Here is a 21,542-nt window from a genome sequence, read left to right on the forward strand (position 1 = left end):
ATGGAGATAGCATTAGATTCTACAGATTAGTAATTCAGCCCTGTAAGACTGACCTCTACTCTCACCTCAGACACCAGTCACAAGTCCCAGGTTATTAACTGAGCTTCTGACCAACCAGTGACAGACTGGAGGTTCCAATGACCTTCTTAGGTTCAACTAATTTGCTATAGCAGCTCACAGAACTCAGGGAAGCACTTACTCATGTTTATCAGTTTGTTAAAGGATACAGATCACTAGCCAGATGAAAATACCTTGGACAAGATGCCAAACAAGGGAGTTTCTGTCCTCATGAAACTTGGGGCCAGCTTGGTGACACATGGAAGCATTCTGGTTCCCCAAGCATGGAAGCCCTCTGTAAAGGGCCAAAAAGCTGACTTAGGTTTTTATGGAGGCTTTATTACAGAGGCATGGTTGATTCAGTAACTGACAACTGGCTGATTCAACCTCCAGCCCCTCCCCCATACCCCTGCCCCTGGGAGAGGGGGGATATTGAAATTTCCAACCTTTTAATCACATGGTTGATCCTTCTGGCAACTAGTCCTTGCCCTTGGGAAGGGTCCCAAAAGTCACCTTCATTAATAACAAGGCATTGTTTCACTTTTTTTGGCTTTAAAGCATTTTTAGGAACTGTTGGTGAAGACCAAATATATCTGAAAAATGTTTTTGTCATCTGAATGACCAGTTATATATTTCTTATAAATCATATTACAGGCTCTTACCTTCACAAGTGTGTATGGATTTCCCTTACTGCCCACCCGTTCTCTAAGATAGAAAGGTCCAAGGGGCCTGGAGCTGAAGAAATGCCCTTTCCCCAGGTGGGATAAGACTCAAGTAAGTGTTTTCCCCTGCAGAATAGGCCTGTGTTTATTTTACAGAAGAAACCCTTGAGTTCATTTTACAGAAATTCTTCCCCTTCCCCTACCAAAGCCACCAGGGAATCTTTCTCATTTCTTCTCCTTGAGAACCAAATGGGATTCCTAGCTCTAAAGCCCCTGACCCTCCTAAAACTGTGGCCCCCAAGAGTTTCTTCTAATCTTTGCTAAGTCTCCAGCAGTTCATTGTAATTACCTTTTAAATGTTCCTCCAGGTTGACTTCTGCTCCACCTAAGCAGATCTCAGACTTTGTGAACCCACCTCTCCAGATTTGGGGATGGATTTGCCCTGCACACTCAAGTTCTCTGATAAGTCCAAGGGAAGTTGATGATTTTCCATTTATCTTGCCCTTTTTTTTTTTTTAAAGATTTTATTTATTTATTTGACAGAGAGACACAGTGAGAGAGGGAACACAAGCTCAGGGAGTGGGAGAGGGGGAAGCAGGCTTCATGGGATCCTGACCTGAGCCAGAGGCAGACGCTTAATGAATGAGCCACCAAGGTGCCTCAGTCTTGCTTTTTCTTGTTGTGAAGATGAAATGGTAACTTCTAAGCTCTTTACATTGAAGTTGAAACCAGAGATAAACTTTGAGCTCCACATTCATCTATCTGGTATTTTACTTGACATATCTACTTAGCATCTCATATTTGCCAGGCCAAAAACAGACCTCTGAATTCCTGTCAACCCTTGCTCCATCCACCATGCCATTCATTGTTCAGGTTAGAAACCCGATAGTCATTCCTGGCTCTTCATTCTTCACTCCTCACTTCTGTACCCACCTGCATGTGCTGTCGCTTCTCCCTCCTGTATGCATCCTGCAGTGGTCCTCTGCTCTCCAGACCCACAGCCCCCATCTTCAGCTCCCACCTGGCTCCTCCAGGGACATCCGAACAGTTTCTCAGCTTCCACTTTTTTTGTTCGATATTTTTTCCATCCAGCATCCAGGAATATCTGTTTAAAATGCAAGGTCCATCATTCCCTCACTTCAAGTCCTAAATGTATTTAGAAAACACTGTTTTGTATTATTCGGAGAGGAAAGCTTTGTCAAATACTTTATTTACATAAACGTTCTAGGGATTGAGTTAGTGAGGCTGAATGGAGAATATGTTTGTTTAATCTTTGCCTGTGAGCAGCACTGACTATTCATGAACTGAAATTTGTATTTGAGAAAAGATTCATATACCTTTTTGCATAGGTCAAAAAAATTTTTAACAGAGTTTCTTTGCCTTTACTTTTAATTATCTCTTCTGTTGTTCTTTCTTATGCTTTAATATACACTGACTTGGGACAGTGTGACAAATTTTATATGTATTTATATATTTAAAAATTTATGTGTTTGTATAGAATAGTATATAAGATAGACATAAAATAGCATAAGAAACCTGAAGACCCTTATTTAGGAGGGCAAAACCCCTGAATAGCTCCTGTTGTACTTGGAAGAAATCCTGACTTCCACCAGGGCCAGCCCACCTCCCTCCCTAGGCTCCTGGACCACTCTTCATTGTCCATAGGCCTGATGTCAGTTCTAAGAGTTCCTTCCTCTTAGGACTTTCCATATCCCAGAACATTTCCCATTACTTGGAACACACTTTTCCCTAAACCTTTTTCTAACTCCCTTCTTAACCTTGAAACCTGTGTTAGTTAAATGCCACCTTAACACAGAAGCCTTCCTTGATCTCTCTGTCTAAAAAGTTAAGTGCTTGTGTTACTTTCTCCTACTCTAGCCGGATCTTTTCCCTTATAACACTTATCACATATTGTTCACTGGCTGTTCTGTTTTTTGCCACTTTTCCACTAAAATAGAAGCTTCATGAGAGCAGGAGCCATCTCCATAATGCCTGTAACCTAGCAAAGTGGCCAGCATAGAGTAGACCCTTTGTAAGCATTTGAGGAATGAATGAGTGAGTGAGTGAGCCCAAGTCAGAGGGAGAGATTCGATGAGATGAAAGTGGTAAGACAAGCCTTCCCAGTGAGGAGAGAAGCATGTGAGAGCTTAGAGCAGGAAATATTTTTATCGAGGTCCTCTTATGTTCTGGGTCTTATACCAGCTGCCTTCAAACATATCGTTTCACTTTCTTAGTAATCCTTTTTTTATAGATAAGAAAACAGCCTCACAAAGCTCATGTACCTGTTCCACGGTGACCCAGTTGGGAAGCAGTAGAATGAGCATTCCATTCATAGCTCTAGCTGCAAAGCCCTATTTCAGGATCACAGACCTGTGTTTACAGGACCAGGTGGCAGTAGAGAAGGTGGGCAGGGTGGGAATTAGGGCCAAACAGAGAGCCTGTGCCCAGTCCAAAGGGACAGCCATAAACAGCCAGTCGATAACCACAGGGGAACTTGGGGCCAGGGTGGGGACAGCTTCCAGCTTGTCACAAGAACTGTAAATCTGATTTTTATGGTAAATACTCTATCCTCAGGTATTGACAACCAGTTTTTTAAACTCTGGGAGGTCAAGCAAAAGTTATACAGTGACTGTTTTTTGCCTTCAGGCTGTCCATTTGCAGACTCTCCTTTACAACACGAATGATGAGCCCAGCTTGGCTGGAACAGAGAGTGGGTAATATAGAGGAGAATGGCAGTAAGTCAGGTCACATTAAGATGTTTTTGGGGTGGAAGTAGGGAGGGCCTTAGGCCGGTAGAGTATGTAGTCAGCTCTGCTATAATGTGCTATAATGTGATATACCTGTTCCTAAAAATTCCCATACTGTGCAGAATTCTGCAGTGGAAACTACAGGGCTTATGGGGGTATATGGGGTTGGTGGCATAACACTGAAAAATTGTTGGTGACACATTAAAAAGCAAGTATGAATTTAATTTGATTTAAATTGTAGTTTTACATACATTAAATGGTTAAGAAATAAGAAATACATAATAATGACAAAAAATATGGCACTTTTCCTTGAAAGAGACCTGAAGCTTGCTTGTGGAGGGAATGTGAGAGGATTGTAGCTCCGGAGTTGTGGTGAGTGAATGATCTGAAATCAGGGAAAGCTGTAACACCTCATGCACTGAGCTACCTATTCCCATATTGCTCACCTGGGGGTCATTTTCTGTGTGTCTGCTATTTCTCAGGAGAAATCCTGCATAAACACAAGATTTATATTATGCACAGAATATTCCATAATATATCAGTCACATTGGAACAAGTAATACCTTTTTAAAACAAGTTATAGCAGTACTGTGTGTCAGCAAGCTTGGAAGGCCTTAAGAGTCACAGAGGGGCACCTGGGTTGCTCAGTCAGTGAAATGTCCCAATTCTTAGCTCAGGTCATGGTCTCAGGGGTCATGGATTAAGCCCTGTGTCAGGCTCTGTGCTAAACATGGAGCCTACTTAAGATTCTCTCTCTCCCTCTCCTTCTGTGCCTCCTCCCTGCTCACTCTCTTTAAAAAAAAAAAAAAAAAAAAGTCACAGAGAAAACAAGGCATGCAAGCAGAAAGTATGAACGTTTGTTCCAAGTGAAGAGATTAAATAAAGTTTGCCTCTTACGTTCATTTCCTAGGGCTGCCATAACAAATTACCACAAACTTGGGGCCTTAAAACAACAGAAGTTTATTTTCTTACAGAGGCCCAAAATCCAGGTATTTGCTTGGGGCATGCTCTCTGTAGGGTTCTAGGGAAGCATCCCCCTGTGCCTTCCTTCCTAGCTTTTGGTAGTGACCAAAAGTCCTCAGTGTTCTTTACCTGCAGCCGCAACACTCCTCTGTGCTTCTGTCATCACAGGCCTGCTAGTAAGGACACCAGTCACGTGATTTGGGACCCACCCTCATCCAGTATGGACTCATCTTAACTTGATCAGATGTAACCATCTTTTTGAGGGGACATGATTCTACCAACATCACCTCTTCTCCACCCCTCCATGGGAGATTTAATAAGTCTGGATACATCCTCAATTTGGTGTTTCCTTGGTCTCATTAAACAGGTATCTGTCTGCTGATACTTGTCAGCAAGGCCTTTCTTTGCCTAAGGGTCACCCTTGGCTTCTGTGAGCCTGAGTCTTTAAGGGAAAAAAGAAAAAAATAATCTGAGCCACACTCAGATTGTTACATATGATATGTTACATATAGCCCCACTAGTCCCTGTCTAGACCCAGTCAGTCCTACCTCCCACCCCTGCCCCAGCCCCATACCTGCTGTACCTCAACCAAGAGACCTGGGGAATAGCATCAAAGGCGGTGACATGGCAGTGACTGTGTGTACTCAGGTGCAGAGTGTGTCACCTCTGAACATGTGAAGGACTTCTACTAGCCTTGCCTTTGTTATAGCTGGTGACTGAAGACCCTCTCAAATCACATGACCATTTCATTATTTAACAGGGAAAGTAATTTAGGAAGTAGATAAGTTTTGATAGACATGAAAAGGAAGTCAGACATTTTACTCCCAGATCTCAAGGTTATAAGGGCCTTTCAAAGGCCTGCTTGTTCTCTTTTAACAAAGGAAGGAGTGCCTTCTATGGCAGCTGAGAGAAGTGTGTGTGTCAGCCAGCCTGTCTGCAGTCTTTCAGTTCAGCAGTGGGTGGGAAAGTTTTAAAAGAGAATTCTTATAAAGTTTTCTGTCTCGTGGGGTTTTTTTTTTTTTTTGAGATTTTATTTATTTGACAGAGATCACAAGTAGGCAAAGAGGCAGGCAGAGAGAAAGGGGGAAGCAGGCTTCCTGCTGAGCAGAGAGCTTGATGTGGGGCTCTATCCCAAGACCCTGAGATCATGACCTGAGCCAAAGGCAGAGGCCCAACCCACTGAGCCACCCAGGTGCCCCTTTGTCTCATGTTTTACTTTTCCAGGGGAAGCTGGGTATGTATGCCACAGGTTGTAACAATGAAAGGTACTTCCTTTCATTCGCTAAATCTATTCTTCTTCAGCCTTCAAGATCTTTCGACCTTTCAGTAGCAAATGATGGTATGCTGGGATTCATTCCCCACTATAGCTAAGGATTTGTTCGGGTATCTTCTGTCCCCAGTCTGCTCTAAATCTTTCTGGTCTTGAACTTGCTGTGCCCTCAGCCTGTAACATACTTTGCCACATATTTGCATGGCTTCCTCTCTTGCTTCATCCAGGTCTTTGCTCAACATCACCCCCGTAAGAGAGCTCTTTCTTTCTAAAGCAGCCCTTCTTCCTCCTTCCCCTTGACATGCTTTGTCTCTTTACTCTGCTTCTTAGTTTTCTTTATGATACGTACTATGACTGATATTCTGCAGTATCAGTGTTCATGGTCTGTTTCCCCCTATATAAAGTTAACTCCACGAGGTAGGAGCTCTGTTGTGTTCATGTCCCTCTCCCTAGTACAAAGAACAGAGCTTGACATATAGTGGATACTCTAAATAAACATAATTGATTGGATCTTTGTCATTTTCTTTTGAACCAACCAGCATTGTCTGGTTTTCCATATTGGATAGTTGGCAAAGCTGTTGTGCTAGAGTCTTTGTGAGTTTGCTTTCTGAACTTTGGAATGCTATGTCACAAGTCAGCATCTATCAAGATGTAGCACGGATACCAGACCTGCCCGTAAATATTGTAGAGGAAAGGGAGTTCCAGCCAGAGATGTAGTACCTCTCTCCCTGTCCAAGGCCCACCCACAGCAGCCCCCAAAATCCTGTTTGCTGTGTGGGCCTGCTGGTGCCCCAGGAAGAAGGTGGGCAGTGCTCCAAAGCTGGGCACTCAGCCTCGAGGAAGGCAGGACAGGGAGTAGAACAGCTTCAGAGAATTTCTTGAGCAGGAATGACAAGTCCTTCTTGCTGTAGCGACTATTTCGATTGTAACTGATGCAGTTAGGCAGGGACTCTGGAAAGAGGCAGACTCTGACAGCTGGCCCCCTGAACAGTGAATGGTGGGAGCCTCTGGAGGACTCAGGGTCACGACTTCTCTGGACTTTATTATGCCTGGGACAAGGCTTTTTCTTTCTTTCTTTCTTTCTCTTTAAGTTAAACTTATCTACTATTATTATCTCCATTTCATAAAAGAAGGGCTTTGCTTTTTCCAGTTTTACTGAGATATAATTGACACACAACACTGTATAAGTTCAAGATGTACAGCCTAATGACTTACCTATATTATGAAATGATGGCCACTGTAAGTTTAGTTAACATCCATCATCTCATATAGATTTTTTTTAAAAAAAAAAAGAGAAGAAAAAATGGCTTATTCCTTGTGATGAGAACTCTTAAGATCTACCTTCTTCACAACTTTCGGATGCACCACAGCAGAGTTGGCTACAGTCGCCATGCTGTACATCACATCCCAGTACCTTTTTTATCTTAAAACGGAAAGTTTGTATCTTTTGACCACCTTCATCTAGGACCCCACTACTGCCCCTAAGGACATTTTAATTAAAAATAGTAGGAATGATATCATCCTAAAATAAAATTAGCTCCATGAAAATTGGTTTCTGAAAAGCTCACGATTGTGTTTCATTTTTCTCATTTCACCATGCACTGGTGAAACTACATCTTGGACCAGCATTGACTCCAGGACGGCGTTGGGCAGTCACCACTCTGAGCAGCACCTGCAAGTACACGAGTCACATGATACTCCGTGAGCGCAGCCTCCATGTTGTGTCTTGTAGATTGTGACAGACCAGCAGACAGGACAGAAGATCCAGATAGTCACCGCAGTGGACGCCTCCGGATCCCCCAAGCAGCAGTTCATCCTGACCAGCCCAGATGGAGCTGGAACTGGGAAGGTGATCCTGGCTTCTCCGGAGACATCCAGTGCCAAGCAGCTCATATTCACCACCTCGGACAACCTCGTCCCTGGCAGGATCCAGGTAAGGCTGTTGACAGGCATTTGTTTCAGCACTTCTGCTGCCAAACTTGTTTCTGACTCCTCCTCTGCCTTGAAGGCCACATCCATCTCTAGAAGATCCTTCGAGGACCTACAAGTGTGTCAGGTTGCTGCTTTGGCTAAAGTAAAAAACCAGCAAGTGAGTGGCAAGGCCCAGGAGGCAGCAAGCTGCAGTGCTCAGATGGGGTGGAAGTTGAGCCAGGACAGTCCGTGGCCCACAGGAGACTGGCCTGAGCAAGCTGGTACTAAGGCCACTGGAGAATGCTCTAACTAACCTAAGGCTGGACGGTGGCAGTTCTTGGCCCCTGATATTTTAGGGGCCCCACCTAGGGCTCGCCACAGCCAGATGGGGACTGACTTGTTCCTAAATCTCACTTCATCTTTTCCAGGTCGTCAAGCATGGTCCTAGCTCTTCATTCTGTCCTTACTTGCGCCTGTGAACTCTGGGTCTCTCCTTTCCCCCAGCCCTGGCAGCCATCATCCTACTTTCTGTCTTTATGACTTTGGTTATTCTAGGGACCTCACATAAGTGGAGTCCTACAATATTTTTTCTTTTGCAGTTGGTTTATTTCACTGAGCATAATGTCCTCAAGGTTCATCCATCTTGTAGCCTATGTCAGAATTTCCTTCTTTTTTAAGGCTAAATAATACTCCATTGTATGTATAGACCACACTTTATTTATGTAGTCATCTGTTGTTGGATGTTTGAGGTGCTTCTACCTTTTGGCTCTTGTGAATAATGCTGCTAAGAATCCATGTGTTTTGAGTGGGGAGGGACTTTGTACTATGGAGAAAAATAAGGGAAGGATTTTTTTTTTTTCTTCTGATAGAACTGGGTTCAGAACACAAGTGATGTTCAGCTTTCAGAACTGCACTGCTGAGACTCTTCATAATGTAGTTAGTAAATACTGCCTCCTTTCCCAGAGTACATTCTGATCAACTGAAATTAAAGTTGCTCCCTGCTTTTTTAGACTTCTTCTTGTTCATAAGAAGGTGGCTGTTGGGACGCCTGGGTGGCTCAGTTGGTTGGACTGCCTTCGGCTCAGGTCATGATCCTGGAGTCCCGGGATCGAGTCCCGCATCGGGCTCCCGGCTCCACAGGGAGTCTGCTTCTCTCTGTGACCTTCTCCTCTCTCATGCTCTCTCTCACTATCTCTCTCAAATAAATAAATAAAATCTTTAAAAAAAAAAAAAAAAGAAGAAGGTGGCTGTTGATTTTGTTGCATGTTTTGTAAGAGATCATTTTACACAGTAATTTCTATATATATTCCCATCACACAGCAATAACCATGAGGGTTCTTGTTGGTACATTATTTAAACAGCAATTTTTCACTTTCTTATATTTGTGGCAGTTACAGTATTCTTCCAAGTGAATAACACTGTCACCTAGAAAGTCACCTGCAAGTGAAGGAGAAATTACAGGTTTCAGAGGTCGCCTATTTCTAGTCTTTCTACTCCCAGCTGCCTCAAGGAGAGACCTAGTATATTAATTAATAAAGCTTGATTATTTCTCTGCCAAATATACCTCTTTGCATGCATTCCAAGCTGTTTCATGGGAATAGAGAAGGAGCCAGAAAGATCTGCGGTACATTCATGTCAGAGCACTGCATGTGATTCTCCACATGGCCCCCCATCCTGGACATCCGGGTTATGCTAGCCAGATGGGAGAGTATGTGAGTGAAAACCAGTGCCTAACCTTGGACACATATGCCCCCCCACTATCATCACCACTGAAGGGGTGCAGTTTTGGGGAGCAACAGGGCCATTCTTAATGTCACTAAGTTGTCAAGTAGGATTTTCCCAGTTCTGCCCAGGGTTTTCCTGCTTAGAAACTCAAGATTAGGAATTTATAGTTAAACGTTAGTTTTTTTTATGATCTGGTTTTTAATAGCGCTTCGCTTGTTTCCGGATTCTTAGATTGTCACGGACTCTGCTTCTGTGGAGCGCTTGCTGGGTAAGGCCGACGTCCAGCGGCCGCAGGTAGTAGAATACTGTGTGGTCTGTGGCGACAAAGCCTCTGGTAAGTAACCCTAGGTTTTGGTAGGCACACATTATGGTCCAATATCATGAACCAAATAGAGGTTGGAGGATTATTAGAGAACTTTTTCTGTAGGTTTATAGATTTTAAAACATGAACTCCACTTTTCTGAGCAGGATAGTCATACAAATAAGCAAACTTGTTTGTCAGATTATTAGAATCAAAAGGAGGAGTCAAGACACTGTTTCTGTGACTTATAAATCTGGGCTATGTGTCAAATATTTACATACTACCAAGAAAGCAGTCATTTCTTTGGGGGTAGTATTAACACAGTGCTTTGCTATTTCACAACATGTGTTATCTCTCTCTTCTTCATCCTAACTTTCTCTATCATCCGCTCACTATAACCCAGTCTGGTAACTACTGTAATAAAGGAGGTGAGAGCATGAGATCCTGGCTGGAGCCTCAGGGTCAGGCAAGGTCCCCCAGCGGCAGTCACATTCTGTGAGGCTTGGAGGTTGATATGTTGGTGAAGCAGAAGGGCGTTCCGGCTGGTGGAGCCAGGGCCTGGTGAATTTACTGTCCACACCCATGGTGTGTCTTTGGGGAAGAGCTCCTGGACTTCTGTGATTAGAATGTGAGTGAAAGGAGACTGGAGAAGATGTCTGTCCCAGAAGTTCAGACTTCAGCCTGCTAATGCCAGGGAGCTATAGAAGGTGAGATGGGCAGGAAGGATGGAGAAGTATTTAGTGTATGTGCTACTGAAGTGAGCACAGGGTGGAGAAGGATTTAATAACGTGCTCTTCCAGCTGTGCTGTGTGAACAGGCCTGAGTTTTGTAATTAGTTCAGCTTTATTCTGTAGTCACAGAATTCCCAGGAACTTTGGACACTTGGTGGTCCTGGTTAAAACAGAAGGTTGGACCAAGCATATTAGGAGGACAGCCCAGACAAACATCCATAGAAGTCAGAAGCTCCAGTCCCCTCCTAGCTCATGGTACCATTTGCTGTGCCATGGTGCCCTGCCTCTGTTCTCACTCCTATCTTGAACAAGGCAAAACCCAGCCCATCCCACCCCTTCTCTGAAGCCAGTGCTGCCTGTGTCCTTGTCGTCCTTTGTGTAGACGGCTCTGGCATTTGTTACATTCTCTTACAATTGATTGTTCCAGGCCCAACTTCCGCACCAGAATGGGCTCTTCTTGTTAGAGCAAGAACGTGCCTGACCCCTCCATCTCTATATCCTAGCTTCTTGCTCAGCCAGGACAGGCACTCTGCAAACTTTTAAACAAATGAATGAAGCATAGACATAAGAATGAGGCCACAGAATCTGCTTGGCTTCCCCATTTGTCAGTCCCCTTCTGGGCTTAAAGGAATGGCCTAGTCATAGGCTTATAGTGCCACAGTCTCCAGATATTAGATGTTCCTCTAAGGTCTAGAGAGGCTAAGGAAATACACTGCAAGGAAGGAAAAATGATGTCTATGCAGCAATTTTAGTACTACTCTTCAAGACACAAAATTGAGACTCTCCAAGTACATACTTGGGGAATGGCTCTGCAGGCTAGAGTTCAGGACAGTGGGACGCGCAGTAGCTGCCATCAGTGATGATCCAGTGAAACATTTCTTAGCAATGTAGCTATGATATTGGGTTACAGAAGATCAAACCAGGAGAGCTTATCCATGTTTCTTTGCCAGCTGGGAACAAAGGAGGGGTGATGCGTGTGGAAGCACTTGGTGTATTTGGGAGGGTGCCCTGGGGTAGGGGGCTCTTTTTAATGTCATTGGTCATTAGAAGTTAGAGACACCAAAGTACAGATTTGAAAAAAAGAACTGTATGTAATAAATGTATTTCTAGAACTGTGTTTCCAAGAGTCTGAATACCTAACCAAAGTGAGCCACACGGCATGTACCCTTCCCTCACCTTGGGGCTACATAACCACAGCCCCCGTGCTTCCCCCAGGGTAGCTCTAGGGCCCAGGACCTGATTCACACCAAGAGAGTAAAGGGAGGAGTCAGTCGGACCCTGGATGCTTGAACAGCACACACATGCTTCTGCTACATGCCACCATTGGTGGGATAGGAGCACTGGGAGGCTTCAGGAGTCCGGCTCTGTGGGGCCAGGACCAGGTGTGCATGGCAGGCAGTACGGCTCAGCCATCCTCCGGGAGCTCCTGCTGCATGTTAGGTCCTCTGTGTACTGAAAGCATTAAGGCCATGCCGTTTACCAGCTGTCATGTAACCTATCAGAGCTTCTGTTTTTCTATCATGATGTCACAGGGCTACTTTAAAGATTATAGGAAAATTAGGGGAACACCTAAGTGCCGTGCTTCATGCCCAGGCTCGTGGTTGTCCCATGGCTGCCCGCACCGGATACCATGCCCCGTGGTCACTTTGATGGCCTTCCCTTAGAAACGGGCCTTTGATGGACCACCTCTTCTCTTGGTGATCTGTTTCACACACTCTTTCTCCTTTTAGGCCGTCACTATGGGGCTGTTAGTTGTGAAGGTTGCAAAGGTTTCTTCAAAAGGAGTGTAAGGAAAAATCTGACCTATAGCTGCCGGAGCAACCAAGACTGTATCATAAACAAACACCACCGGAACCGCTGTCAGTTTTGCCGGCTGAAAAAATGCTTAGAGATGGGCATGAAGATGGAATGTGAGTAACTGTGTGAGCAAGCCACTTGAGTTAGCTAGTTGGAGGAAGCGAGATTTCTATACCTGGCTTTAAAATACTCTAGGAGGAAAATATCCACTGAGGCTTCCTGTTGTTTCCCTTCTCGGTCAGCTAGGTGGTCCAGCACCCATGCTGCTGCGATTGGCCATTCCCCATGATGTGTGTGGAAGCCTCCCCCAGATAACTCGGCGTGCAGCTCAGCACAGTGGGGTGAACACAGGCTTTGGAGTATCAAACCCCAGCTCTGCCACTTCGGAGCTGTGAGGCGTGGGGAAGATATGGCACCTCTCTCAGCCACAGCGTCCTTGTCTAAAAAGGACCCCTTAGATTTCTTACATATTGGATCTGGGATTCATACTATCTTTCTTTTTAAAAAGATCTTTATTTCCTTCAGTTGTTTCTGGCCCATGTAGCTCTCTCGGACCAGATTGCTGGAGGGACAGACTGCTAGTGTTACAGAAAGCTGACACCCCATTAAACAATTTGCAGAAGCCATGCAGGCTTAAATTGAACATTAGAATGGTTCTCTATGACACGTGGCCCTGGACAAGCGCTCTGTTAAGGGCCCACTTAAAGATGGGTAAAGACGGGCACCTGGGTGGCTCAGTTGGTTAAGCAACTGCCTTCAGCTCAGGTCATAATCCCAGAATCTAGGGATCGAGTCCCGCATCGGGCTTCCAGCTCCACTGGGAGTCTGCTTCTCCCTCTGACCTTCTCTCCTCTCATGCTCTCTCTCACTGTCTCTCAAATAAATAAATAAAATCTTAAAAAAAAAGGCGGGGGGGGTAAAGATTTCCCTTCCTGGAAAGTGCCTTTTGTGAGCAGCAAAAAGTGAAAACCCGGAGGGCTCCGTGTGGACCCCCCACAAGGCCATGCTGAAGTTTCTTAGCAGGCAGTGAGTTTGTACTCTTTAGACTTCGAGTGGCCTTGTTTGGCTTTGAGCTTTTCTTCCCTTTGGCTAAAAAGCCCTCTGAAAATTGAGCTGGATGTGTCTAGCACCAGAGCTTATCATCCCTATAGTAGCAGACTTACTAAGGAAGACTTTACTATGAAGGATGTAATTTGTAATGACTTCTTCATCTAAACATGAATATTTATGTCGTGATTTAAGCTGTGCAGAGTGAACGGAAGCCCTTTGATGTACAACGGGAGAAACCAAGCAATTGTGCTGCTTCAACTGAGAAAATCTATATCCGGAAGGACCTGAGAAGTCCTCTGATAGCCACTCCCACGTTTGTGGCAGATAAAGATGGAGCAAGGTCAGTCTCTGTTTTGACAAAGGGCAATACTACCATCAGCCTTTGAGCTGATCAGAGGAGGCCTGAAGGAGCTTATGTGGCTCCTTCCCCGCTGTCCCAGCCTTCAGCCTTGTCTTGCTTCATCCCACCCTTTTCGGAGCTGCTCCAGTCACACCTGTGGACGAACCTGAAGATGGGGTTTTTCTCCTGCCTGGGGGTCTCAGGTTGTGTCCTGTAGTTATTCATATGTTGCTCTGCAATTCAAGATGGGGTTTTTCTGCAGTATAGACAAAAGGCCCAAGTCCCAGGGTAGTCCCAAATAATGTGAAGAGTTAACACAAGTTGACGTCTGTTTTTTTTTTTTTTTTTCCATGTAATCTATTGAACTTCATTACAGAAAGGGAAAATAAGAAATCCAAACTGTATCCTAGCGAGAACTAGAGTTGAGGATTCTTGGTGATATTCTGAAGATCACATTGGCTTTATTTAACAAAGCGGCTACAGTCTGTGGTCAGCGTGGAAGCCAAGGGGATGTGTATCTGTGTGGCATCCTGTCTTAGGCTATAGGCCCAGCTTTGTGCTCATCTCATTCTAGAGAGAAGGGGTGATGGTTCAGTCACTTGATAACTGAGTTGAGTTAGAGCTTTTCTGCTATTCAGGCAGCTTTGCGGCTATAGAAGGGACAGAGCAATGCAGTGTGATCATACTGTGTGTTAAATGTTGGAAGCTACTCTGGGTTTCTTTATGTCTTAAATAGACAAACAGGTCTTCTTGATCCAGGGATGCTTGTGAACATCCAGCAGCCTCTGATACGTGAGGATGGTACAGTTCTCCTGGCCACGGATTCCAAGGTGATGTTCTCTACTTACTCTCTCCTCCACCTCTGTGTTGCAGTGCAGACTACTTCTCTGAATGTGTGCCCCTCCGTTCTTCTTGGCTTCTGAGACTACCTTGCTAGCTTGGCCTTTTGCATCTCTGTTTACTTCTTCTTATATAGCCATCCTATGGTTTGTTTTAGGAATGTTGACAGCTTTTCAGAAACTCAGGGCTGGCTGGTTATAGTCATTATTACATGTCAGGGTCTAGAGTTCAGTTTGGTGAAAACTCAGTGGCTTTCGTCTCGATAACCACCCCCACCCCACCCCAGTACACACATTAGCAAACTACAGGTGTGCTGGGGAAATGGCTGCTTATCCTCAGATGGCCTTTTGCAAAAGCCCCTAGTTCATCTTTTTTTTTTTTAATTGACATATGGTTGACACACAGTGTTACATTATCCACCCCCACCCCATTCTTTTTAATTAGTTGATCTGCAGGAGGAAGTTTAGTCAGGATTCTGACAATTGCAAAACTAAGAACAAATCAGCCATAGGGAATTTAACATGTTGTGAACAGAGGTGTTTGTCAATCCAGGAGAGAGATAGCTTGCTAATCCCCATGAAGATAACGAAGGACAGGGGTTTTATCCAGGCAAGAAAATGGATTATATCTCTCATCTCAGCTGCGGGAGCGGCTCACTGCCTTGAGAGCCAGAGCGGCCCTACCCACAGGCTTCCTTCCAGTCCATTCACGTGCACATCGCTGTACCCACTCAGTACGTGAGAACAGCCTGTCTTGGGAAAGAAGGGCATCAGTGAGGGCCCTCCATCCTGTGGTCCTGAGGCTGGGCCTTGAGCTTCCTGTCTTTGGGCCCTAGTGCTGCATGCAACATGGCCATCACACCTGGTTTGCTGCTGTCAAGTTGACACTCAGGACAGTGATGGATGCCTAGTGGGGTAGAGGGAAACCAGAAGCCTGAAAGGAAGGCCCGAATAATCTTAAGACCTAATTACCAAAGGATTTCACAGCAGCTCTTCTGCTGTGCCATCCACGCCGAGACTGAGACTAAGAACGGAGAGACTCCAGAGTCAGCTGGTCCTGGGTCCAGAGCCCAGCGCCGCTCTTGGTAGCCATGCGCCTGCTTTCCTCCATCACTGCTTCCCTTGGTGCCGCCACACGGGGGCGCAGGGGAACTGGAGTAAGTTACTTTCTTAAGGCTGGCAGCGTGCAGGGAGCTCTCCTTAAGTGAGGAGTTAGTCGTGGTCACTGGAAGGAAGAGAGGGGACAGACACCGTGTGCTGTGTAAGTAGTAGTTTAGAGAAAGCTGCTGCAGAGTCAGACATGTGCTCCACCCCGTTCCTGCCTCTGTGCTGTGGAAGTGACCATACCCACCCCAGGAGGTTGTTATGATAGGATAGACAGAGCACCTAAAGATAGCTCTTTTCAGAAGCTGTGTTTCAGCCATCGACTTTGAAATCATTAAAATTCAAAACAGTGTGCTTGGACTAAATACAGAGTCTCACAGAGATCCCATGCCACCTTTCTACGGGCGCCCCTGGCCATTTATGCAGCAGGCCTGCCGTGCAGCACGCGCAACACCCAGAACATGACACCCTCATGGTGCGGGCCACCTGGGCTTTGTCTTTTCTCACTTCACTCCCATTCCTGCCATGTGTCCCTCCGTCGTGATGGCCCACATCTTTTAGCAGCTGCACCGTGTTCTGTTCCGTGGTGGTTCTAGGGTTTATGAAGCAGTGCTGTGCTTAGGGTCTCTTCCACTGTTCTAGTTTTTCACTTTCATGATCTAGACACAACAGACACTTGTGTCTATATGTCTTTGGCTTTCCTCTTTTTTTATTGAGATACAATTCATTTACCAGAAAACTCACACTTTCCGTGCACAGTTCAGTGGTTTTAGTATATTCACAAGGCTGTACAACCATCACCACTGCCTGATTCTAGAATATTTTCATCACCCCAAAAAGAAACCCTGTACCAGTTAAGCTTTCACTCCCCCCTCCCCCTACTGCAGCCCATGCCAACTGCTACTCTCCTTTCTGACTATGGTTTTGTCAATTCTGGACATTTCATATAAAGGGAATCTTACAATATATGGCTTTTGGTGACTTAACTTCTTTCTCTTGACATAATGTTTTCGAGGTTCATCCATGTTGTAGCATGTGTCAGCATTTTATTCCTTCTTATTGCCAGATACTAAGCCATTGAACGGCTCAGCCGTATTTTATTTATCGATTCATCAGCTGATGAACATTTGGGTTGTTTCTACTTTTTGTCTATTATGAATAGTGCTGCTACAAACATTTGGACACAAGTTTTTTGTGGAGGTACATTTCGATTTCCCTTATGTATGTACCTAGGAGTGGAATGGCTGGTCATACAGTAACTCTGTGTTTAAACTGTTTGAGGAGCTGCCAGACCATTTTCCATAGCGGCTGCACCATTTCACATTCCCTTCAGCAGTGTGTGAGGGTCCACTTTCTCCACGTCCTCCCAACACCTGTTATTATTGTCTTCTTGGTTATAACCATCCTGTTGGGTGTGAGATGGTATCTCATTATGGTTTTGATTTGCATTTCCAGTGATGTTGAACATCCTTTCATGTACTTACTGGCCAGTTGTATATCCTTTTTGAAGAAATGCCTGTTTAAATCCTTGGCCCATTTTTTAAAAACTCATTTGTCTTTTTATTACTGAGCTATAAGAGTTAGTCTGGTTACTAAACCATTATTAAGATGAATGATTTGCAAGCAAATACCTCCTAGTCTGTGAGTTGTCTTTTGTGTGTGGAAAAGGGGGGCGGTTGTCTTTTTACTTTCTTAATAGCCTTTTTTTTTTTTTTTTTTAAGATTTTATATTTAAGCCATCTCTCCACCCAACGTGGGGCTCTAACTCAAAACCCCAAAATCAAGAGTCTGCACATTCCACTGACTGAGCCAGCCAGGCATCCCGTTTAACTTTCTTAATACCTTTTAAAGCACAAAAGTTTAAATTTTGGTGGTATCCAGTTTGTCTGTTTTTGTTGCATTACCTTATTATGTGTACATTTGTGTAACTACCACCACAATCAAGACACATAACTCTTCCATCACCAAAAAGATCCGCCCCCCCTGCCCTGTTAAGGTCACACCCCATAGAAGCTGTTTTTAAACTAACACTATACCTTCATTGGCCTGAGAGCCTTTTGTGTGTGTGTTTGTGTTCATCTTTAATGTTCTTATTTTGTGTTTAATAGGCTGAAACAAGCCAGGGAGCCCTGGGCACGCTGGCAAATGTAGTAACCTCCCTTGCCAACTTAAGTGAATCCCTGAACAATGGTGATGCTTCGGAAATGCAGCCGGAGGACCAGTCTGCGAGTGAAATTACCCGGTACGGTGCCGTGAGTGTGGCGGCGACCCGGTGAGGCCCGTCGCTGCCGGAGGGCGGGCGGCGGCAGTCTCACCCACCTCCCCCTCACCCTATTGAATCAGGGATTGTAAAGTCGTCACCGTGTTCCTGCTCGTCTGTCTTCTTTCTATCATTGTAACTATGGGAACATGGACCCATTTATATTATGTGATATGATACAATCAAAACTGTTTTTCATTCCAATGAAAAAGGAAAGGGAGTGACTCAGTGGAAGCAGGGAAAACCCTTCAGTAGACAGGTGTGACTTGTATCAGTCTTTATTTTGATTAAACATTAATAGTTCATCTCCTTTCCCATTTCTTTTTTAGCCTCATGTATATTTTTCTCATGTATATTTTTTCTCATGTATATTTTTTTCCAAATAGTCTAGAGCTTTAGTCTTTCAGGGTGTTACTGACAGATGGCATTAGCTGGTCTCAGATGCGAGTAACTGGCTGCAGACGTCATTTCTTCCCCACCGCCCAGCTCTCATGTTTGCCCCTTTCCCTGCGGGACTGGCCACTCTTTCCTGTCTTGCCAGGCTGGGCAGATGCACAGCCAGAGTCCACAGGAACACCCCGGTCCTCATAATTCTCTTGAGGTCTGATAGCAAAATTAAGATCTAGATCCAATGGAAAGAGAATGGGATTTGAGTTAGGTAGAGTTCTGGTTCCACTGCCTACTGGATGGTTGGTCTTGGAAAAGTTATTTAACATCTCTACGCCTCAGCTTTCACATCTGTAAAATGCAGAGGGTTCTACCTTGGAGAATAGTGTGAAAAACAGAAATTATGTGTGAAAATAAATAATATATCGCTTAGTACCCGTGATGATGTGTAGATCACGGGTACTAAGCGATATATTTATCCTCAGAAGCTCTCGTTATCGTGTCCCCCAGCAGATAGACTTGAATGATCTTTTCCCCATTGCATTGTTTCTCTAGATCTAGGTAATTCTAGATCAGCTAGAATTCTTCTGTTCCTCCTAAAACTGTGGATTCACAATACTGCCTGCTTCATTTTTGCTCACAGGGCATTTGATACCTTAGCTAAAGCACTTAATACCACAGATAGCTCCTCACCTCCAAGCCTAGCAGATGGGATAGACGCCAGTGGAGGAGGAGGCATCCACGTGATCAGCAGAGACCAGTCCACACCCATCATTGAGGTCGAAGGGCCCCTCCTTTCAGACACTCATGTCACATTTAAGGTGAGTGGTTTCAGCCAACCACATGCCTCAGCCTCCCCAGCCTGCAGTTTGAAGCTAAAATCTTTCATATTGTTGGCTTTTGTTTGGATCCAGACCTTGTGTGCCAGAACACTATTCTCATTAGAAAGAATTGTCACTTGTGTTTTGCTCATAGTGTTTTGGCTCTGAAGGTAACACCCTGAAACAGGTGTGGCCTGTCCTTGCCAGGAGGGGCCGGCTTGGTGCCATCCAGCAAGGGCTTTTAGTGGACTGCTCTGCCTCCTCTGCTTTCCGAGACGGCCGGGCTCCAGCATAGGCTCAGACAGGCACATGTCTGCTCCAGCATGCAGGCAGCGAGCCCTCGTCCCTGACTGCTGGTCCTGACTGCTTGCTGTCTTGAGCCACAGAAAACAGATCTCCTGTCTCCTTAGAGAAGGATGTTAGTCTTCCCCACATGCTCCTTCACTGGCCTCACTTCAGAAACACACTCCCACGTTCCCCAAAGCCCTCTCAATTTCTAGGGCTACAGACTGTTCCCTCTGTGTTCTCTACTATAGAGGCCTAACCAATCGTTTAAGACTGGGTCTCTGCTCATAGTTGCCCACCAGTGCCAAGAATATAGGTCATCAATGGGATTCCAGCATCAAAGGCATTAATTCCCCTTCTGGAGAATGGAGCTCGAGAGCCCAGTCCTGAACATTCGGTGGTGGGATCTCAGCCTCCCACCGCATAGAATTCTCCTCAGCTCCCACCACCTGCCACATGCCTACTAGCTGTGAAGTTGACCCCTGTCCCTGATTTAATTTAGATTTTAACCTATGGCTCAAAATAGAATTGCCTTAGAAGAAATACTGATTTAGCTGAGGCAAGAGTTGAAAAGTATGTCTTTATGTGAGTAACCTGGGAGGTCACCATCATTGACCACATTGCAAGGGCCACGAGAGCCTAGTCCACTGGGCCAGGGAGCACGGGGCATTGGTGCCAGCTCCCCGCTGCAGAGGGCGCAGGCTTCATCGGGGGATCTGCCCAGAACTTCAGCATCAGAGGTCACCACAATTTAGGCTCTCTTTTGAGACATGGCAGCAGTTCACATTGACAGACAAAGCCATGCCCTGTCTCTCCGTCACCTTCTGTGCTGTGTGCCTCCCCTTCTGTAGCTCACGATGCCTAGCCCGATGCCAGAGTACCTCAATGTGCACTACATCTGCGAGTCAGCATCCCGCCTGCTTTTCCTCTCCATGCACTGGGCCAGGTCAATCCCAGCCTTTCAGGCACTTGGGTAAGTGGCCTTTTTCTCTGTGTGTGTCCTTTAGCAAAAGCCTTCCCTTTGTTAGGAATGGCCTGGAAGGTATCTGAGGACCCTTCTAGTTTGTACTTACCATCTTGCTCCAGTGATGCTGATTTTCATATTAAATATACTCCGTGGACTGGGAGCAGAGGACCATGGCTGCCAGTGCTTCAATGTTCCTCAAACTTTTCTTAGGCCTTCTCCATATGCTGAGGACTTGGTGCTAAGAGCCAGGGATCAAGTGGAACAGAAGGCAGGAGTCATCTGAAATCTTGAGACAAGTAGAGTGAAACTGCATCTGGGGGCTTCTCAGATAAGGTCATACCGTTCACAGTGCACCAACCAGGCCATCCTGGATGTAGATCCTCCAAGGCAGGGCTGAAAGCTGACGTGGCTGGCCCCTTCCTCTGTGCTCCAGTGCCAGCTCCTCCCCTGCAGCGTTTGCAGGCCCTCTGTTCTCGAGCATAGGTGCAGGCTGTGTCTCCCAGCCCCCTTCAGAGACCACGCTCGGCTCCTAGCCTTTGGATCGCTGCAGCATCTCCTGACAGCCATACCAGGGCTACTGTGGGTTTAGAAGGCTATAGGAGATGACACTTTAGTATACCCATTTCGATTTCTCATTACTGAATTTAAATTGTCTAAAGTGTCTTTGTTAAGAAAATAGTTTATCCTCAGAGGGACTTTAGTTAAGAGATTCACAGACAGTGGTGTTTTTGGAGAATGATCCAAAAATGACTTACCATAGACTTTCAAGAAATATTTGTTGAATCTACTTGTTTGGGGCAAGCTGGGACCAGGAGAATACCAGCATGTACCCACACCCACCCCAACCTTGTGTCCCCAGGCAGGACTGCAACACCAGCCTGGTGCGGGCCTGCTGGAACGAGCTCTTCACCCTTGGCCTTGCCCAGTGTGCCCAGGTCATGAGTCTCTCCACTATCCTGGCAGCCATTGTCAACCACCTGCAGAACAGCATCCAGGAAGGTAGGGCTGGGGCTGTGGGGGATTGTGTCTCGGTTCAGGCCAGCCCCTTGCGAACTAGCCAGCTGCGGCATCCCATAGCTTCCACATGCTGAGCATAGCTTAACTTTGAAGTCCTGAGGTCTTCACCAGTGAGAACATTTAAATTTCCACCTGACTGTCTTCATATAAGGAATATGAAAGGGGAAAAAAAGATAATTGGAAAAGTTGCCAGCTTCCTGATACATAGGCATTTAGTGATGTTTTCAGAGTAATCACAGCTTATACTTTCATCTTGATTGACGGTTATAAATGGAAGAAGTTGTAGTTTTTCACTTGTGTGGGTGAAA

General features: G+C 45.4%; 1 protein-coding gene across 3 annotated transcripts in view; it reads left to right on the plus strand.

The window, feature by feature from the left end:
• NR2C2 (nuclear receptor subfamily 2 group C member 2) overlaps positions 1 to 21,542 on the plus strand; it is a 90,363-nt gene that overhangs the window by 59,245 nt on the left and 9,576 nt on the right. For all 3 annotated transcript variants that reach the window (XM_047743863.1, XM_047743855.1, XM_047743872.1), the window contains 9 exons: positions 7,432 to 7,632; positions 9,567 to 9,669; positions 12,098 to 12,277; positions 13,407 to 13,554; positions 14,291 to 14,384; positions 17,606 to 17,739; positions 18,788 to 18,965; positions 20,102 to 20,223; positions 21,077 to 21,216. In XM_047743863.1, the coding sequence (XP_047599819.1) occupies positions 7,432 to 7,632; positions 9,567 to 9,669; positions 12,098 to 12,277; positions 13,407 to 13,554; positions 14,291 to 14,384; positions 17,606 to 17,739; positions 18,788 to 18,965; positions 20,102 to 20,223; positions 21,077 to 21,216 (1,300 nt within the window). The remainder of the gene's footprint in view (positions 1 to 7,431; positions 7,633 to 9,566; positions 9,670 to 12,097; positions 12,278 to 13,406; positions 13,555 to 14,290; positions 14,385 to 17,605; positions 17,740 to 18,787; positions 18,966 to 20,101; positions 20,224 to 21,076; positions 21,217 to 21,542) is intronic.

Source organism: Lutra lutra, chromosome 1 (assembly GCF_902655055.1).
Source record: "Lutra lutra chromosome 1, mLutLut1.2, whole genome shotgun sequence".
Lineage (NCBI taxonomy): Eukaryota > Metazoa > Chordata > Mammalia > Carnivora > Mustelidae > Lutra > Lutra lutra.